This window comes from Falco rusticolus, chromosome 5, assembly GCF_015220075.1.
Source record: "Falco rusticolus isolate bFalRus1 chromosome 5, bFalRus1.pri, whole genome shotgun sequence".
Classification (NCBI taxonomy): Eukaryota; Metazoa; Chordata; class Aves; order Falconiformes; family Falconidae; genus Falco; species Falco rusticolus.
This window is the reverse complement of record NC_051191.1, coordinates 70,184,345-70,204,441: the sequence shown is the minus strand read 5'-3', so window position 1 is coordinate 70,204,441 and position 20,097 is coordinate 70,184,345. Positions and strand designations below refer to the sequence as shown.

Genomic DNA, 20,097 nt, shown 5'->3' with positions numbered 1-20,097 from the left:
GTTTGCAATTAGCCACTGGGACAAAAAGGCCCCTTACCGTGGTCCAGTCCCACCACCTTTACAGGTGGAAATATAGTGGAAAGACTGACATTGATTTCAGTGGAGGCAAGCTACTGCCTTGCTGGTCCACCTGTGACTATGTTAGGGTGTGGGATTAAGGAAACCAAACTGCTGGAATTGTTACAGAATGCCTTTGAAGGCATTTGCAGTGCTTCCTAACGCGTTCAGAAGCATAAAAGCAGAACTTTCCTCTTAAATCTGTAAGTTATCCTGCACACGCACAGCAATCTCAGCACTCTGGGCAGGTCGGACCTACTGCTTCTCCAAGGCTCCACAGCCTAGTAGCTCCTACAAACAGCATCAAACCTGTTCTAGCAATCAGACACCCAGAAATTCAAGATGACTTGTAAAGTGCCTGGACAAAGTTTCTGGAAAGAAGTAGAGGAACTGTCTGCAAAGCCATGTGAGTCTTGGCATGGCTAGCTGGGGCTTGCTCGTTTGTCCCTACCATTGTGTCCCTGCTTCACCTCCACAGCTTAGCCCTTCCCTGCTACTACATGAGCCACGTTCCATTCAACACTCTTCCAGAGCCACCAATGCAGCTGCACAACCTGCTCAGGAACCCCACACACCGATAAAGCCACAGCTTTTTACTGTTAGTGGGACAGCTTTGTACTGTTAGTGGGGCACCTCTCTTGAAGGGGTCCCACACTGTTCCCAGCTGAAGCTTATAGCTGTCGTTCAATTCTTTTTATATCATAGCCTGTACCTAGCCACCAGGTTTCCATCCATGGATTGTAGACCTCCAGGAAAACTATTTGAAGATAATATTCATAAAACATGCATTTGTGGTTTTGGTTCATTAATTATTCACAAATTCATGGGGTAACTGGTTTTCTAGCAAAAATTATAAGAACTTAGAACAGCAGTATTCAAAAGCAAAGTCAAAAGCTTCCAGAGAAAGCATTCCTGTTTGCTAATAATGTCACTGACTAAATCCCAATATGTTGTGTGTGAGCACCACTATTGTTTGTAATTGCAGGTTTAGAACTTAGGGAAGGCCTTAATATAAACCACATAGCCATAGCAATAGTCCTGGAAAATATATTTTATGGCCCATCAACCTGTCCTGATGTAGAGGAGGACTAATTTATCTACCAGAAAGCTTGGGATATGATTAATGGAAGAAATATATGTAATTGAGATAGACAAAAATACCTAAACAAACTTGCATTAAAGACTTTCCAAGCAAAAGCGGGGGGGGGGGGGGGGGGGGGGGGGGGCGGATAAAAATTAATTTTTCGCTCTTCCCAAAAGCTTTGGAGCCCCCATCCTTCTAAGATTACAGTACAATATTTTTAAGACAACCACATATTTCTAAGGGACAAAGAATTTTTAGTTTTGGGGGAAAGAAGTTATTTATTTATATTTTACAGTAGCGTATCTATACCAAGGATCTTCTATGTATTGATTCTGTGCTGGTGTCCCAGGGCCAGCTGGTGGTGCTATGTTGCCCAAAGAGGTTGTGGAGGTACACACATAGATATTCAAGAGATGTTTGCGCCATGACCTGGGCAACCAGCTCTTGGCAGCCCTGCTTGAGCCACGACATAGGACCAGGTGACCTCCAGAGGTTCCTTCCAAGCCCAACCATCTTGTGATTCCACAAAATGTAACCAGGACATGGGTATGAAACCTTAGCACAGTTAGAGCCAGCTGAGCTGAAAGTCACAGGGATTGATGCTGCTTTTAGCTACATTTGGTAAAAAAAAATCAGTGTAACACCATTGCTTTAGATGAAGTTCACTTGAATTCACAGTGTAGGTGACTAAGCACAGTAATTGGACCTTTTTTTCCCTGAGAAATATGATCTCTACTTGAATAGCAGCTATTTTCACTAAAATAGTCTTTTCATGTAATCATAGTCTTTTTGTGACAATTTAGCATTCCACTGGAAGTTAACTATTGAGCTGGGCTAAATAGCTGCAAATGTGTGCAAAGAAGCCTTTTCTTTGACTGCTATGAAATGCAATCCAAGATGTTTACTAGATAAATACAACTTCACATAGAAGTGAAAAGCAAAATACTTGAGAAATAAGGTGACATAGTTTAGGTGAGGAGGGTGTGTTAGAAGCTGACTGAGATGAAGGGGCTTGAGCAGGGTTAAATGCTGGTGGAGGAGAATCAGGCCTGAGCATGGCAGAAGGAGATGACAGGTGAGACAGAAGGTGAAGAAGTGGGCTGGAGAGGAAAGAGGCCAAGGAAACAATAGCACAAACGTTAGAAAGGATAAAAGCAAGAAATGGGCTAGTATTTTATTCTTTGAAAAATACAGATCTCAGACAATTGCAATGATTTGCAAATACCAGCAAATGGTTGTTAAAGTTACTGAATTTTCCTTGACTGACTGTCACTGCCTCCATTTTCCTTTAAAGAGGGCTGAAAGCTTAGGAGTGAAGTTTTTTTTCTGGAGAATCAAAATATTTGCTGGGAAGCTTCTCAGGCTTCTCTGTCATAGCAAGAGCTACAAAATAATATTTTTGGCCAATCCAAATTAGTATTTTGCTTTTAAAACCTTTCAACTATCCAACCTCTACAATATTTTTTTGCACAGCATTAATAAATAAAACATCCACAAACTCTGCCCATTACAAACAAAAATCTGTTATTTAATTTATTTAATTCTGGGAGGAAGGAAAAAAAAAAAAAGAAAGGTTCTTTGTCTTTGCACTTTCCTAGAAATTTCTTTCAACTCTCCAGCAAGATGCTGCCTCAGAGATGCTCAGAGGCGCTCCCTCCTCTCCCCCTCAAGCACTGAGCCTAGTTTCACAGACTGAAAACCAGATTAGCCTGCCGCTTATCCATGGATAAGCTCCCCACCAGCATTTTAGGTGCCAGTCAGCGCTCTGTTATGACAATGTGATAATGTGAATGGTAATGTAAGCCCTCCAAAAACATCTGAGCTGAGGTACCACAGCAATCCCCATGGCTTGTACCAGTTGGGTGTTGGAGAGGGATGCACTAGCACAGTCCAGTTGCACTTCAGAGGAGGAAACTGTTTGCTTCCTCCCTTTCAGGATACAAATGACCTCAAAGGGAAAGGACCAGAGGAAAGCATGGTGTTGCCGCCTTCTCCCCAGCTTGCAATGCTGCCTTTCGCTGAAAATGGGAGGATACAGCACCCTTCTCCAACGCAGAGCTGCAGAGATGGAGAAGCACCATTAGCAAGGCAGTGTGAGCAAGCCTGGCCGACCACCTGCCTCTGCGAGCCCCGGCATGACTCACAGACAAGCAAGGCTGGAATGTCAAAGCAGCTGGATGCTCCCCAAGACCTGGGCAGGTCCCAGCCACCACCCTCCTATGTCCTGCCATGAAGCCACCCTTGTGCTGCAGCTGTACACACTGACAGCCAGCGTCAGCGAGCAACTGCTGACAGGTAACGGGGGAGCTACACAGCCAGGTGAGCTATTCTTCCCTCTCCTCTCCTCCTACCTGAACTGCTGCAATAGGGGCAGCACAGGACAGGGACATCAGCAGATGGATTCCTGCAGGAACTGCTCCTGGTCTTCCAGTGAGACCAGGCTGGCTGAAGGGGTGGGGAAACAACTCAGTCCCCACCATGCCACTGTCACCCTCTGTTTCCACCATCCCCATCCTACAGGGTGGATGATCAAAATCATCCCATACAAAACAGCATTCACAGACTCCCCCATCACTGTCACAAAGTTAATTTTTTTATTATTATTATCAAAAAAACTGTATTTGTTTAATCCCTTGCACTCAGAATAGCAGTATTTAAATTTATGAGTTAGTGCTTGTCAGGGGATGCTAACATTCAGGGAGTATCTTTATCTTGCCTCTCACCAGAAATGATTTACAGTTTGATCTGACTCATAACTTTGACATAGCTCCTTTAACCATAACATCTTTCCATTCCTCTAGTAGCAGAGATTTAGCATTTCAGGCTGAGTACATATGTTGGATAAGAACATAATCCTCAGCTCTGGGCATAGGAGTTCATCTAAGAGGATGGCTCTGCATACAAACTGAAAGCACAGAGATGCAAAAAAGAAAAATACACTAAAGCCTAGTATGTATATTGTTAAGGCTGCGTGGCATCAGAAGAAATCATCAGTTATTTAATTTGACATCTTTAGAAATAGAGGGACTAGAGAGAAAAAGAAGAGCAAGAGACAGAGAAAAAAAATTGATATGACCTTTAGTCTGACACTCCAAGTAAAGGCTTTGAATAAATACTTGCATAGAAGGAATATGCCAATATGCAAGAAGGAAAAGACATAAATGAGACTAGACCGTTTCAGTAGAGAAAAATCCCAGAGCTCCCATTCTACAGCTATTTCTGACAGCACAGAGATGGATTTATCAGGGGGCAGAGGGGGACACTCCCCTTGCCCTCTATTAGCCTTCTTAACACAGCACGTGCATTCCTGGGTGCAGGATGCAGACCCATCTCCGCAGTCCATCTGCCTCCCCTCATTCAGGTTGGGGCACATCTCCTAATGCTGAAAGACTTTTCATTATCGTTGCAGAAATTCACAGTGGGCATTCAGCAATTACCAGCCACCCGTCACATAGTACTATAGGAACAGGGTGTTGCACTTCTGGACAAAAACATAAAGAATCAATCCCAGGCATCATCTGACACCACCAGACTTTGTTGTTTAAACTTCTAAAAGACACAAAGAAAGAATGCACTGTGGAAAAACCAGAGTATACGTGAAACTCCTGTACCCACATGACATGCAACTGTCACACAACCCATTTTAATAACCTATAAACCTTCCAAATTAATAATATCAACTGAAATCATGCATTTAAATTGTGTGGCAGGCAAGGGCCTCTGTGGCAGAGCCATTTCAGTCTGGAGCCCTTTCCCCATGCCCTGTAGCTGGGCACAGCAGCATTTGAAGCGGACCTCAGGGTCTCCTCCTCCACACCACCCTCCCCACACAGTGGAGGCCAGTTCAGTATAGCTAAATCTAGTCTTGAACAGAGAGTTGAGATTAGAGAACTGAACTTTGTGAACCCACAGTCTGAGCACAGCTGGTCCACCCTAGGCCATCCATGATGCCTGCAAATCCCTTCTATCCATTTATTTTATACTAAATATAAAGAAGTGGAGAGGGTTTTCCTTTTTCTATAAACTCATCTGCTTCTCTACAAGCTCTGTTTTCCAGGATGTCTTCACACCCTCTGCCGACACCTTTCACTTCACAAGTGGTAAGCACATTCTACAGAATAGTCTTTCTTTCTTCCCAAAATAAACTAAATCTGGCATTGTAGGGTCTTCAGAGAAAAAGCATCATTTTGCTTCTCTAACAGATAACATTATGAGTTGGTGGTTTTTTTTAACTGTAAAATTCGCTTTTGCGTTATTCACTGGAAGATCTGACTTTTAAAAACTATAAGCAGAAGGGTTTTTTACGTTGATATTGTTTGGAAATCAACATTCATGGAACAGAACTGGAAGAACTAAGGGCCATAGAACAACAATAATCTTAGCACTTTTTAAACTTGTGGGGGAAAATTTTTTTGGTTAGGTTTTGAATTTTTGGTGTGCCTTTTTGTTTGGTTTGGCAGGGGTACTTTTTATTATTCTGTATTCCATAATTAAAAAAAAAAGAAATCTATATTCTAGCATGGACAAGTAAACTTGTGACAGTGTAAGATAACATAATTTTATGGCAAAATCTGTGGGGTGAGAAAATGAATCACCAAATTCATCATCCCTTTCAACATTATAAATCATTAGTAATAAAATGTTAGTATGATGCGGAGTCAGGCAGCAGAAGCTGTAAACACAGTCCAAAGTAACTGCTCCTTTGGAGCTCATTAAGTGTATCGAGTCCCTGTAATCTGATATCGATTTTAGCAGCAGCGGTTCAGTTATCAATACAAAAAGCGTAAGGGAAATTTCCAGAAAGGATTCCATATATTCCCTTGAGACACGTATTTTTCCACCTTGATGATTTTTATAAGTTTCTCTAACTGGATGTAGAGATGACCAATTCCTTAGTGTTCCAGCACTAAGCCAGCCAGGACAGAGGCCAGCCCTGCCTCAGCAGCCTTTAATTCACGCTGCTCACAATTACCCCCCCAGTGACGCTTTAATGGCTTCCTGCATGCCTAGGACCTAAGCTTGTAAAATACATGAAGACGTGGTTCTCCTCCCAGAAGCGTACATCAGAGGCTGGGGGGGTGGAGGGGAAAAAAAAAAATATAAAAAAATCAAAAAACCTTCTTGAGAAACGTGAACCTGTGAAGTGAATGTTCAGTGATGGCAGATACCTCACTGACTCTGCAGAAAGTTTAAGTGATAATTAAGGCACATTCTAACAATGGCAGCTCTAAAAATTTTATCCTTCATGTTATATTTAAAGCTCAGGCTTCAAGGCGCTGATGAATGCAAGAAAACCAGCAGACTTCAGCATAAAGCTTGTGACTGTAACCCAGAGTTTTAAATTTTACAGAGAAAGACAGTGTAAGAAATCATTTATATAAATTTAAAGGAAAAAAAAACCACACCATGAAACAGTCAGGTTTCATGTTTTTTTGAGTTCCAATTAATGATTTTTAAAAAGGTATAATTGACTGTCATTCCTTTCCTGCAGGGCCCTAAGAGGTTGTCCAGAGCAGTGGTGGAATCTCCAACCTTGCAGATATTCAAAACTCATCCGGACATGGCCCTTAGCCCCTGACCTACTTGGCCCTACTTGAGCCGAGGCTCAGACCAGATGGTCTCCAGATGTCCCTTCCAGCCTAAATTACTGTATGCCTCTAAATAGTCCCACATTTTCCTGTATCCTCAGGGATGCACAAAGTCCCTGCTCTATACTTACCACATTTGCCATTTTGTTGACAACCAGGGGACAATTCTGAATCGCCTGCTTTCTCAGCTGGCCCATTACAGTCTTTTACTCCCCCTTTCTCCATGTGCCACAGTTGGGCAGTGTGCCCAGCCCACCCTCCCAGCTACACAGTGGAGCAAGGAACATGAGCATTACCATCAGCCTAAGGCCAGCTAGAAGGATAAATGAGGGGATACCTCTACCAGTCCAAGAAGTGAGCAGCAGAACATAGAGCTGTCCAGTGACGTGCAACCAGACCACATCCAGCTTATAACACCATTGTGACTTTTCCCCTCACCATTTTTTAAGACAGTCATTCCTTGCTTTTTACTTGCAGCTTTACTGCTGTGTCTGCAGGCAGTCCAATGCAGCAGCCCTTGGATTTCCTCGCTCTAAACAAGATAGTTTGCTGCGAGCCCAGTTCTGCTGCATTGTTGAACCGCAGAGTAAGTTTTTACACTGGGAAATATGCATGAGAAAATTTGACCCTTTCTTTCTAAGCACGACATGAGACCCATACATCTTACAGGCCAGCAGACAAATGCAGAGATGGTAAACTATCAGTTTACAAACCAAATCATACGATTATAAATATTTCAATGACAAGATTGATTCTTCCAGTTAAAATTAATGCTAACTCAGTTATCCACTAGCTTTCATACGTGTTAATCATATAACCAGCATTCATAAGGGCAACAAATGCCTAGCTCTGGAAAAATAAAAGAAAAAAAAATATTTCAGATAAAAACACCCTAAATCAGTAGCTGAGTTTCCCTCACTGTACATATTGAAATGAACAGTTGATCGTACACAACCATTACAAGATACCATTAGTAAAAGCCAATCTCCAAACCAGTCACATCTTTATTAAAGGTTAGCTGTAGAAAGAAAAGGGATGCAGAAATAACTATGTACATAACCAGAACAGATGAAGCCTGTGAGATATGCTCTGGCACGTTCCAAAACATTTCTGTTTCTTTTCCATTTTATCTCCTAACCTCGTAATGCTCACAAACATTTGTATATGAAATAACATCACCTGCAGCTATTCTACTCACACCACTCCTTCTGGTGAGGCCATTGGAAAGCCATTATGGCTCTGCTCCAAGCCAAATTCTCATGCACCATATAACAGACATTCCAGATATTTTTTTCCTCCACCTGGCCAGTTACCGATACCCTTACTTGCTACTGCCCATCACCTGATGTCATGCCTACCAGGAAAAACTGATACCTGATAGCTAGGTTGTTATGCCACTGCATAAAACCCCTTCGTCCCAGCATCAAGCATGATGTCTGCCACAGCCAAAAGGTCTTTGGCATATTGCTTTGCAAAAAGGCTCCTGCAAAGTTCAGGTCATTGATGACAAAATATTAAAAGGAAAAACTAAATGTCTTATTTTTAAAGAATATTTACAATATGCAGCAGATATGGATACAGATCCCATTTAAAGCTGTTAAGAAGCACTGTAGTCAAAGGGTCAGGGTTTTTTGTTTTTACTTAAAAAAAAATTCTTTTGACTATTCAACTCTCTTAATTCTCATGTTTCAACAGAAACACGTCCATGCAGAAACAGACAGAGCTCAATCTTCACAATTGTTCTGTGTGTACATCTAAGAACACCTCTGTTTTTCTCTTCATGGAAGGAATTCAGAGGATTTGACTCCACCATGAGCTCCTCCAAGCAAGAGCAGCTCTGCTACTCAATATACTCAATACATAACTTGGACTTGTTGCCGGCTCTTAATCTGGCTGTGCATTTGCCCTTTAGAGAAAAATCAATTTTCCAGACACCTATCTTAAATTACTTTTCAAATTCTGGTTCCCTTCTGCATTTCAGATAAGCATGGGAATATATTTTGCACTGGTATTTCCATTTGTGTGATCACAGATAAGGAAGTCTGCTGTTCTGTAGTTAACTGGAACAGTGCAAGTGAAGGAGTCTAGGGAATAACGGCTGTGTTCAGATTGCACCTGGGCAAAGCAGAAACAGAGCTTATGTTCTGAAATTCAAAGGCCCCACACAGTCATTGGGTTTTGGTATTGCTTTTCACTCAGCTAGCCTATTGAAGAAGCAGGGACCAGCTGCATTGTTCAGATCCACATACAAGTAACTGGTATTGACGTGGAATTTGGTTTCCACCCATCCATGTATCTGTGTTAATGCTGTAACGCCAGTAAAAGCTGTAGGTTAAAATGTACTTAAATCTGAACTTTTATTTGAATGGTCCCTGAAATGCGAGGGGGAAGAGAAAGAGGAGACTGATGGCTCTGCCTGAAGAAAACCACCCTATTTTTTGCATAGTGCTAGTTACAAAACTTAAGTTTCCTTACAAGAGGACCTTTGCAGAGCAGAAGCATACAAGCGTGCTCCCAAGACACCAGCTCCAGCAGTGGATTACCACACACCAATTCTTGCCAGTACAGCTACCCCCTAAGCAAGAAGGTTGCTCAAAATTTATCTGATGGGGAGTTCCTTTAAACTACCAGACTCCCAGATTCCAAAAATCAAAACCATCCCATGGCCTCCAGTTTGTGCTGCCGACACTCCAGTGAGTCCAAGGTCACCAGTACATCACAGTTAGCTTTGAGCTGCATGTCAAACTTCACAGCATCACCCAGCTGAGATAGCAGGTCTTCCCGCTACAGCTTGATCCAAAGTCTATTTAAAGCAACATAAAGGCATCCATTGACTTCCTTTGGACTTCGGACCCCTTCCCAGAAGCACAGTAGACTCTCTGATAGCTCCCAGCATCTTATGAATTAGAGGCAACCCATCAGTTCTGGTTCCAGCTAGCAGAGGTCAATGTTGCACATAAACAACAGGTGAGATGAGAGAATCATTATCTATTTTAATTATTATCCATATTATGCTGGTGACATCATATGGTGTCACCATTCTGTAGTTTTCATGATTTCCCACAATGCTGCTGAGGAAACCTGATGGGGCTTCAGAGCCTATGTAGTCTTGAGTTAGTTTACAAGAAATATCTTAAAACAAAAAAGCATTTTTGGTTTAATGCATTACTTTGTAACCCAACTGAGAAGTAATTTTATACCAGCAATCATTCTGAAATACACTTAAGTATTCACTGTGTATTCATTTATCTTTCAGAAAATGTCGTAATTTTTCTTGTTGTATTTAATAACTTCTAGTTAATTATGTAAAATCCCATCCCATCTGCTTATTCCTTCACACAGCAAAATTAGAGGGCTTGATTCTACAGTCATTACTCACAGAAGGAGAGGCATTGATTTAATGGACTTCCCTGAAAAGGGATTACAGTATAGGATCCTCTGATATTGATTTTGTGACATCATCATCTTTTTCCTCAGAAGCAGACACTGACGACTCAAGATAGTATCAGTACAAGATTAGGCAAGGGCAGGCAAGTTTGAGATAGAAAACTATTAAAAAAGCAAACCTCCTAATTTGCAGTAAGATGACTGCAATAAAATATTAGCGATGTCTCTGTTTGGAATAGGAGCTTGCTTTAAGAGAAAACCTCTAAAAGGAAGTATCTGAATGTTGTTTTTCTCTTTCATCTCTTGCCCTGCTTACAGTTACTCATGAAACTATTGTGAGCTAGAGCATTTTTGTAGGTTAATGGGTTTTCTTTGAAGGGATTAAAGTCACATTGATTATTAATTATTTTTTGATGTTTTAAACTGATGTAAATGTCCAGAAGCTCTGATGAGCAACATCCTGTAGAAATCAATATCGAACAAAACCAAAAGCAGCAAACAACTACAAAAAAAAAAAAAAAATCCCCTCTGCTTAGCTCCTGGGGGAAGCAATTGTGACTTATTTCTGTTTGGAAGGTATACTGCCCCTTGGAGAATACCAGCAACTGGCATATATGATAATCATTTCTCAGTTATCTAGAGCGTCCTTATTTTGATGTGTCTATCTTTCAGACTTCAGGCAGAGTCTGCAGATATTTTGCATACAGAACAAAGCTAGGCACAGCAGTGCTAAGCAAATAATAAATAAATTAATTTCATAGCTGTTGGAAACCGTTCATTTTTTTTCTTAAATCTGCCTTGCAGTACTTTTAGAAAACACTAATTAGTATTCTTTCTGTGGAATTTTTTCCACCAAGTCTCTCCACTGTTCTTCACCACATTTTAATAGGGGTTTGGGGATTCTTTTTTTTGGTTTGTTTTTTTCTTACTCAAGTCTAAAATTTCTTTGCTGTTTGTAAGTAGAATAAGAACGTAACCCTTCCTTTGCATTTGATAGGTCAGCAAGGAATAAAGATTTCCCATGTTAAATTGACTTCTATATGAACAAAGAGGAAATGATCCTGAGTAGCTGTGGCTCACATAACAGACACGTGCCAAACAGCAGGTTACACGAAGGTAACAAGGCAAGTGGGACAGTCTGCGGTCGGCTCTGGGGACTCCTCTCAGCCTTGAAGAACAGTCCCCTTGACTAATTCTCAGAATGCATCAAGGAAACTATTCGAAGCTCTTAAAATTGAAGGCATTGTTGATCAGATCAACAACTTAGTGACTAAGACCTACCTCTTATCCCAAAGCCTTGTCTTTTGCGTTATATAGTCAGAAGTCAACATAACTAAATTGGGGACCTACAAGTGTACAGCACACAAAGAAGCTACAGTTCTTCAAACCCTTCTCACATGACTGTAAGACCCATGTCTCAACCACCTAGAGTACTGAGGCCAAATCACTTCAAAATCACAACTGTTAAACTGACAGGCAACATTATCTGTTTTTTCCCCCGAAGTACTTAAAAAGGAATTTAGGGGTTTTATCTTGCAAGAGGTTCGTATCTACCAAACAGTTATCTAATGTTAAATCTCTGGCTGACATAGAAAAGCAAAGAGGAGTTGTTGGCTTCTGTTATCTCCATTCAGCTCCTCTGGAGAGCTCAATCCTCGTGCTTAAATGTCCCACTCACGTTCTTCCAACAGTATGTTTTCTACTCAGTCACAGTGCCTATCCCACATCCTCTCTTCTAATGTCCATGCTGCCACCTCAAGACCAGCATACTAAAAGCTGAGTGCATTAATTACCTAAAAAATTTATCTCCTGCCAGCTCTCTTCCCTGTTACTATCAGCTGTGTCACCAACCTTCTCATCACTGAGGCTTACTGTAAAGCATTTCTTCTCTAACTACAGGCATGTGACCGAAGGGAAAATGCAAAGATAACCATAGTAATTTGAGCACAGCACATACTACTTTTGCGCTGGTACAATGTGCTATCTTTATGGTGAGCCAGACATGATGCATATCATTTTATTTCTGGAGCTCTTTCACTTAAAAGCCACTGTAATTTCCTAGCATAAGAATGAAGGAGTTCCAGAAATGAAATGCATCACATTTGGCTTACGGTAAAGACAGCAGCCTTCTTCCTCAAGAGTTGCTCCCTTCACCGGCTGAATTCATTCAAGATTACACAGTGCTATGAAAACAAAGGTAACCTCTCCATTTCAAGTATCTCCCGTTCTCTATTCATCTGTTACACATTGCACACGTGGCAGCTAGTTTGTGTTGCCACATTTCTTTCACAAAGATTTTCTTCTTTTCAACTGTACATTGATTGAAACGTAATTAAAAAAAAAAGTTGTAATAGCTGTTGTGTGCAGAACATATTTAATAAGCCGTTCTCTTCATTTGCTTAGTAGACTCCTAGGTACTAAACTCTGTCTAAAAATTTTCATTTTAAAACATTTTAAATGTTTATCAAAGTTTGACAACTTCTTTACATTGCAACCAACTATACTTTGCTACAATAATAGAATCTTCAAAATCTTGAGTAATGAAAATGCAATCACTAATTTACTAGAAGATATGAGTGTTCAGGATTATAATGATACATATTTCTCCAAAGGAAAAGGTAAATAACTTTAAAAACCCTTAAAACCAAAGTTAACTACGAGTCTTTTAAGTTCAGCAAAAAGACCTGTTTCCAAAGTTTTCTTTTTTGACATTTATTGTCCTGTCACATATGCCTAATAAAAAAGCTCTCTTCTCCAGAGCTAAGACTGTCTAGTAAAATAAGTCTCAAGATGGATTTACACAAGACTTTGTTCAATTTAACATTCATTTGGAAGCTCTGTAAGGTCACTTCATGAACTGCCTGGATTGCTCTGTGTGGTGATATCAGAAGTGCAGAGATTAGTGGGCTTCTCAAGTTCAGTCAGCACACCATCTGTGAGCCCTTTAATGACTTGCCACGGGATCGCCACAGGTACGCCTTTATTCAGCATGGTCTTTGTCTTAACCTAAATGAGGGCTCACCCTTGAGTGCAGCTTCTGACTGAGGTGGTAAAACCTAGAAATAGCTTTATTGACCTTGTACAATTTGAGCCTGGGACTCATAACTCCTGCAGGGATGAAACATCTTTTCTCAATGTCCACTATCATTTCACCACAACGAAATTAGAAATTTCTCAAAGAGTATTCCGCTAGCAGAGAGGGTTTTACAAGTTCCTACTAAGGTTCCATTAACATGAGTCAGCATCCAAGCTCTTCATTAGCTTTGCCCTCTAGAATCACCCTGGTCCAGATAAAATTCATGAAAATAATGAAATTAAAATAATGAAATGAAAATGAACATGACTTGTGGAAATTTTGAGTGAGGGATGATCACTCATATTCAACTTTTTAAAAAATAAAAGTGTATGCTTTTGCTGAGAGGATGTTTTTCTCTTCCATACAGCCTGGATAGTCTCAGACTAGTAGTAGGCAGGAAAGTTCACACAGTTTTACCTCAGTAACTCCTCTGAGTTTGTCCCATCATAAGGAAACATTTCACTAGTTTTGCAAACAAAAAAGAACTAGTAAAATAGAGGGGGTTTATTTTGATACCAGTAGCACGTGGTCTTGAGGAAAACAAACAAACATATATGTTTTCTCAATAAGAGCTTCAATCAGCATCTCAGAGAGAGAAGAAATACTAAAAGGACTCCATATCAAAATTCACATTGTGTGCTCTCTCTCTTTTTTTTTTTTTTTTTTTGTCTCCCAGCCAGGAGTAACAATTGTGAAGCACTGGGGCTTCCAGCTGTGAAATCAACATTGCTCTTAAAAAGGTTTCTCCCACAGAAAGAGGCAGTGTCCTGATGGTATGGCTTTTGCTTCAGATTATTAATATTAGATGCAGATATTCTTGAAAATTACACCAATAGAAACACATTTCCTTTGTTGGGTAAGGCTGTGCTGAGAAGACTCTTACAGAACCTAAATCTCTTTGAAAACTTAACCCATGTACACCTGAATTTAGACTTCACTATGACACCAAACTCCATAAACTGATGTAGTAGTGGACAAAATCCTACCCTGCTAGACGTAAAAAGTTGTCCTTGTTTAGAGAAAGAAAAAGGATGTTGCTGCTTTATATGCAGTACCTGAAGAGCATATAAAACTACTATACAAAGACCTCAGTCTCCTGGAAATAAGAGATACATATTTTATTGGTGTTTGGAGACAATTTTTTTCTTAAGAATGTCATCCCTCCTACTTAGTCCACACTATCGTGACAACCAGTTTTCTCACTGTTTTTTTCTACTCAGAGCATTGCTCAGACCCTCTTGGAGGTGTAACAGATTGTAAATTACGTTCCAGCACCAGGTTTGGCATGCTTTTGTCCTCTTATTAAGCTCTGCCTTGTCCCACACAAATAATACTGCAAGGAAACATAAAATCACCCAGGTACAAGCTACTAACAGCATGGGACACCTGACACATCAGTCACATAATCCAGGGCAGAACATCAACTGGTCAAAGCTCAGCATAGGCATGCCTGAGGGAAGGTTGCTGAATTAGAAAAGTTAGTAAAGTTAGTTAAGTTAGTTAAAGTAGAAAAGTTAGAAAAGTTGGGAAAGATAACATGAGTCACTGGGATCAGGGAACATGTCTAGTTTTTATTGTCCTTCATGTCACTGAAAGTACAGCTTTTCCTTTCAGCTGTGATCAGCCATGCCTTTGCCACACCAAAATGAGACAATTACAAAGCAAGCTGCTAAAGACTATGCCTTCCAGCCACTCAGACTGCAACACTGGAGTAGGCAGACCCATTGCAACGTGGCCATATATTAAGAGATTCCTACAGCAGAATGGTTAGAGGCTTTTCTCTGAAGCAAGACACAGCCCTGTTCATCTCCAAAGCACTGTAAATCCATATTAATCTATAAGCTGGCACACAATGCCTTTCTTCTGCTAGTTTCTCAACTACCCATCACATAAGAAAACCACTGAAGAAACAGAATGATAAAGGTACAAGATCACACTGCTGTATTTCAAAAAAAGATTATGGTATTACCCTGGAGCACAGAAAGCATTCGCATCGCACTGTGAAAGAAGGAACTAAGAATTATTAGCCCATGGGCCACAATATCAGGCACACGACGCGCAGTGGGCAGTATCCCTGTTTGATCTCCTTTTGTCACTGACTACCAGCAACCTCAGACAACGTCAGGAGTTGAAACAAGTTGGTGCTGTTACTTGATGGGATGGGAAGGGGTGCTTTGAGCAGTTTTATCACTGCAAAATCTGATGATGATTTTACAAATTGCCAGATGGGCATCAAGGCCACATCAAGCAGATATAGCTTAGCAAGTGACATCTGGGCTGCTAAGGCTGAAACAGCAAGCATGCAGACATCAGGTTTGCCCACCTTCAGATTCATCAGTTCAATGCCACTGCTTTCTCAATGAGATTAACTTCCAGGTGAAACATCAATTTAACAACCTGAGGCTCAGTAATTTTACTATTGCTTCAACAAGCTGGCAGAACTAAACGGCACGGAACTAGGGAAGTGCCCTGTTTTGAAATTAGTTGTTTTCAATTATTTGTCACTGCAAAAGACATGCAGTCCTTAAAGAAAACTCAGTGAATTTCAAACTCGGGAAAATGGATTCATTCCAGTGATCTGAAACAAGCACTACTCTTGCCTCCCCAGCTTCTTTCCTGTCACCACATTTGAGCATCTTCTGAAAACCTAGTTCTCCTTTTATTGTAGTGTCTAATAATAATGCACAACATAACTAATTACAGCAGACTTGCTATCCAACCACAGCCATAATCCAGTCACACATGGTTGCCACTGATGCACCTCGATCTCGAGCTACAGCTTTGCCTTCTCTTACGGTACAATATTCTGCTAATGCTTATCAGCTTTCTTTGTCATTTGAGTCTGGGTTTGTCTGAGTTTTATCTAGCTCAGAAGTTACGGTCATTTCCCCACAGAATGAAAAGCTGAGGCCTGGACTACCCTCCAACCTTACCAAATTTCTTGTGATTTTTAATTTACAAAATTTAACTACCTTTTTCCTGTCTTGCTTTACCACAGTAATTTTTATCACAGTAGTGCTAGTAAAAAAAAAAAAAAAAAACCAAAACAAATTCCCCCATAAAACTCACCACAAAAACAGCTTGATTTTTTAAAAATGCCAGGATTTAGAGCAATATGAACTCCGTGACTGTGGGATAAAACAACTACTTAAAACAGTGTGCACGCTATATGAGGGAACAAATCAGAACCTTGACCTTTCTGTGGGGCCATAATGTCCACAGCCTTGCTTTCTTAAAAATAATAGAAAAAAAATCTCAACATTCCAAGGAGCAAAATTTTGTCGGTGTATTAATATTGTGTCTTGCATAAATACAAGTTTCAGCAGTTATGAAAATGAGACAGCTGACAGTTGACTACTATATGTGAACAGATGCTGTGAAAGCTTCCCTTTAAATAGTTCTGTCAATGCAATGTCAATTTTAGAAATGACACCACTGCTGTTCTAGGACACGATCCTGAAAACTCTCATTCACACAGGGAGCCCTGCTGATTTTCATAGAACTTTCACATTTATGAGACTCTGACAGGTCAGGTCCTCAGCTGCAGAGCTCTCCTTAACGGTGACTGACAAATACACGATGAAGTTTTCAGTAGCGCCGAGCACCGTGCTGTAGGGCCATGACATTTACAGCCAGTGGTATTCACCTCGACAACACATACGCTTTCTTTTAGAAGTTACACGGAACATACTAAATATTCTCGAGAAACCATTAAAGGAGCGAAAGCGTGAAGATAAAAAGCATCATGTGAAACCGAGCCTGCAGTATTAATCAGAACTTTGAAAAATTAATCTGCCAAGATTAGCTGAGCCCGAGCACAGCACGGTGCTGATCAGACAGCGATGTCGGACCCTGCCACGGTCAGACTGCGCTGCGCTGCGCTGCGCTGCCCGCCCTTTGTTAGCGGCGTTTGCACAGCGGCTCTCGGGGGTGCACGGAAGCCAAGAGACATCTGAGGGGCCACGCGTCGCGGCGGGTGTGTGTGTCCCCAGGCGGGCGGCGGCCGGGGCGGTGCTGAAGGACAGCGCGGCGTCCCCGCCACTGCCCGGCCGGCCAGTACACCCCCCCCCCCCCCCGCCCCCTCCCGGCACCCCGGGCAACTTTGGAGGAGGCAGAGGACGGGCGCCCCCGCCGCATCTGCCCCGGCCGCTGGCACTTTCGGCGGAGAGGCGGCCGAGGGAGCGCCCCCCGCCGCGGGCTGCCCGCCCGTCGGATCCCGCGCCTCCCTTCCCCCCCCCCCCCCCCCCCCCAGCCCCGCATCGGCCCCGGCAGCACACAGGGGGGACCGCCGCGGCCGAGCCCCTGCCCCCGCCGAGAGGCGGAGCGGGCACAGCCACCTGGCCGTGCCCGGGCGCCGCGCACCCGCCGAGCCGCCGGGAAGGCACACAAAGGCGGCGCGGAGGGGGGGCTCGGTGCCCACGGGAGGGGGGAGCCCGCACCCCTCCCCTTCCCCGGCACTTACCTTCAGCAACACAAAGAGCCAGAGGAGACAGGAGCGGGCCCCCGGGGCCCCCCGCCGGCGGCGGCCGGGCATCGGGGGGGACGGCGTCCGCGGCCCGCGGGGGCGGCCTGGCACGGGGGGCTGCTGCTCCTCTGCCCCCTGCCCCCCGGCCTCTGCCCCTCGCCTCCCGCCGCTCGGCTCCAAGCCGTGCCCGGCAATGGCGAATTGCGGCAGCATCAGGCGGCCGGCGGCGTCGCCGACCTCCCCGCCGAGCGGCGCATCCTGCCGCCCCCCGCCCCTTTTATTTGGGGTCTGCGGCGGGGAGGAGGAGGAGGAGGAGGAGAAGGAGGAGGAGGAAGGGGAGGCGGCGGCGGGGGCTGTCTCCCCTCCCACGAGTTTGGGCGATCGCGGAGCTCGCTGCACGGAAGGGGTGGGCAGAGGCGCCCGGCGGCTCCGGGAGCGCCGGCTCCTCTGCGGGAGCGGCCCCAGCGCCCGGCGGCAGGCCAGGGGGGTTGGCAGCCGCCGCCCTCGCCCCCCCGCGCCGCCCTCCGCCCCCTTCCCCCCCGCCGCCTTTCGCTCTCCCGACAGCATCCCCTCTCCGCCGGCAGGCAAAAATGCATCCCCGCCACCGCTCCCCAAGGGGCACAACAGTGTCGTCCCCCCCCCCGGGCCATTTTTCCTGCCTCCTGGCCCGATTAGGGGACAGCAGTGCCGCGAGCACGCGGGGAACAGAGAAGGGACGGGTCCTGAGCCGGCCCCGCACGGGGCTTTGAGCTTCTGCGGGAGGCGGCTGCGTTGCGGCTGTAGCTCCAACACAGCCGCAGGAGCCAGTACCCAGGCAGCAGCAGCAGCAGACACAGCGTTTGGAAACAACGCAGACTGCCTTACGGCTGTTTCTCAGGAGGTAGAATAAGCATGTGGACAGCTCTTCAGGGGTTCGAAGTACAGGTCTGAGCCTGCAAAGGGTGGAGAATTCATCCTGTCCCACGAGATACTCGGGGCCAGGGATTAGAGGGGCACGTGGAGACCCAAGATCACATGCCCTGTTGTGTCTTTCCCCCACATCCCCCGCTGCAACCCCAGGGCCATCTCCAAACTCACGGACAGGCAAGCTATTCATCTTTACAAGAGTCTGGCATAAGGTGATTTCCCCAGGAAAAAAAGAGGGGAAGGGAAAGCAAAACAAAACCTAAACCCACCTATATGTCCCTCCCATTTGACCATTATGATGAAAATAGTCTTTCCAAAATGAGAAGACTACATCAGAATCATGTTTGTCACTGACCACACTCTCTCTCACACCAGTATAAATTAGGATGCATCCTCAGGGGAGGTATCTGAGCTATAACCAATGTCAATCTGAACAAAATAAGGTTGTAAGAATAATAAGGCTATGCCTGGGGCATTAAACTTCAGAGCAACTTTGGATCTAGGTGTGGTTCCATTGCTTATAGTAATGGGCCACCACCTCACTTTCCCTTAAAAAAAAATAAAATAGTGTCTGAAAGTAGATCCAGGGTTTGCTTTCAAATTTTCTAAGTCATTTAGGCAAGATGAACTCTACTACATTCTTGTGAGAACATCCTTTAAACTGATCAATTACAAAGTTGTTTTCTAACACCATCACTAAATTAGACAATAATTAATACACATTTCAGACCTCTGCCTGGCTTATACACGGCATATTTTTGATTTTCGTATAATTTGGGCCTTCAGTCAACAAAAGTTGATTTCAAAGTGGCCAAAGCCGGAGAGGGATGTGCTTATTTTGCACAGAAATGAGCCCTTGAGCAGTGATTTGCCACACTTGATGGGGATTAATCGAGAAAATGAAGGAGAAATTCAGGTCCTGTGTAGATACTGGCAGAAAGCCCAAATTTAGGGCTCCAGAAGGCAAATGCTATTCAAATCTTCATTTATAAGAAGCTGGGGACAGAAAAGACCTACTCAATGCTACCAGTGAAGGACACAGGCCTCTCTTGGGTACCCACCACTCTGTTGGTGTGTGGAATGTTTTCAGAAATTGGTATGCAAGGGGTTAATGGTGGTTCAATTTCCTTCAGCACACAGGTTTAGGATGAAGAAAGTTATCTGAAAGAGCAGTTAATTTCTTTAGGAAATTAAGACTGTCATCAGTACTTGTGAGCTATGAATTGAATTTTAGGCTAGGAACTTCTTGTTTACTAAGTAAATTAAATTGTAATAGTAAATTATTTTTTACATTAAGATTGTACTTTATGCTGTCTTCTCCAAATTTCCACTTATTTACAATATTTAGATGTTAAAATGATGATGGCATAAACAAGACTAAAGATACCTAAAAAGTAAAAAAAAAAAATACAGTATAAAGTTCTAGTGGCATTTTAGCCTCAGAACAACACTATCTGAATCAAAGAGTTAAAGTGAACAACAGCTGAAAGAAGTGAGAAGTGTTTCTGGAATTAAACCTTCAGTAAAGGACTAA

General features: G+C 43.2%; 1 protein-coding gene and 1 long non-coding RNA gene across 2 annotated transcripts in view; one reads left to right on the top strand and one right to left on the bottom strand.

The window, feature by feature from the left end:
• PTPRO (protein tyrosine phosphatase receptor type O) overlaps positions 1-18,162 on the bottom strand; it is a 155,424-nt gene extending 137,262 nt beyond the window's left edge. Inside the window, exon 1 of the mRNA XM_037388204.1 lies at positions 17,655-18,162. Coding sequence (XP_037244101.1) covers positions 17,655-17,870 — 216 coding nt within the window. The 5' untranslated portion in view covers positions 17,871-18,162. The remainder of the gene's footprint in view (positions 1-17,654) is intronic.
• LOC119148261 lies at positions 3,199-11,212 on the top strand. The gene is made up of 3 exons (XR_005104349.1): positions 3,199-3,384; positions 3,424-9,696; positions 11,114-11,212. It is a non-coding gene; the product is annotated as an uncharacterized LOC119148261 (long non-coding RNA).
• Positions 18,163-20,097: the final 1,935 nt, after the last annotated feature.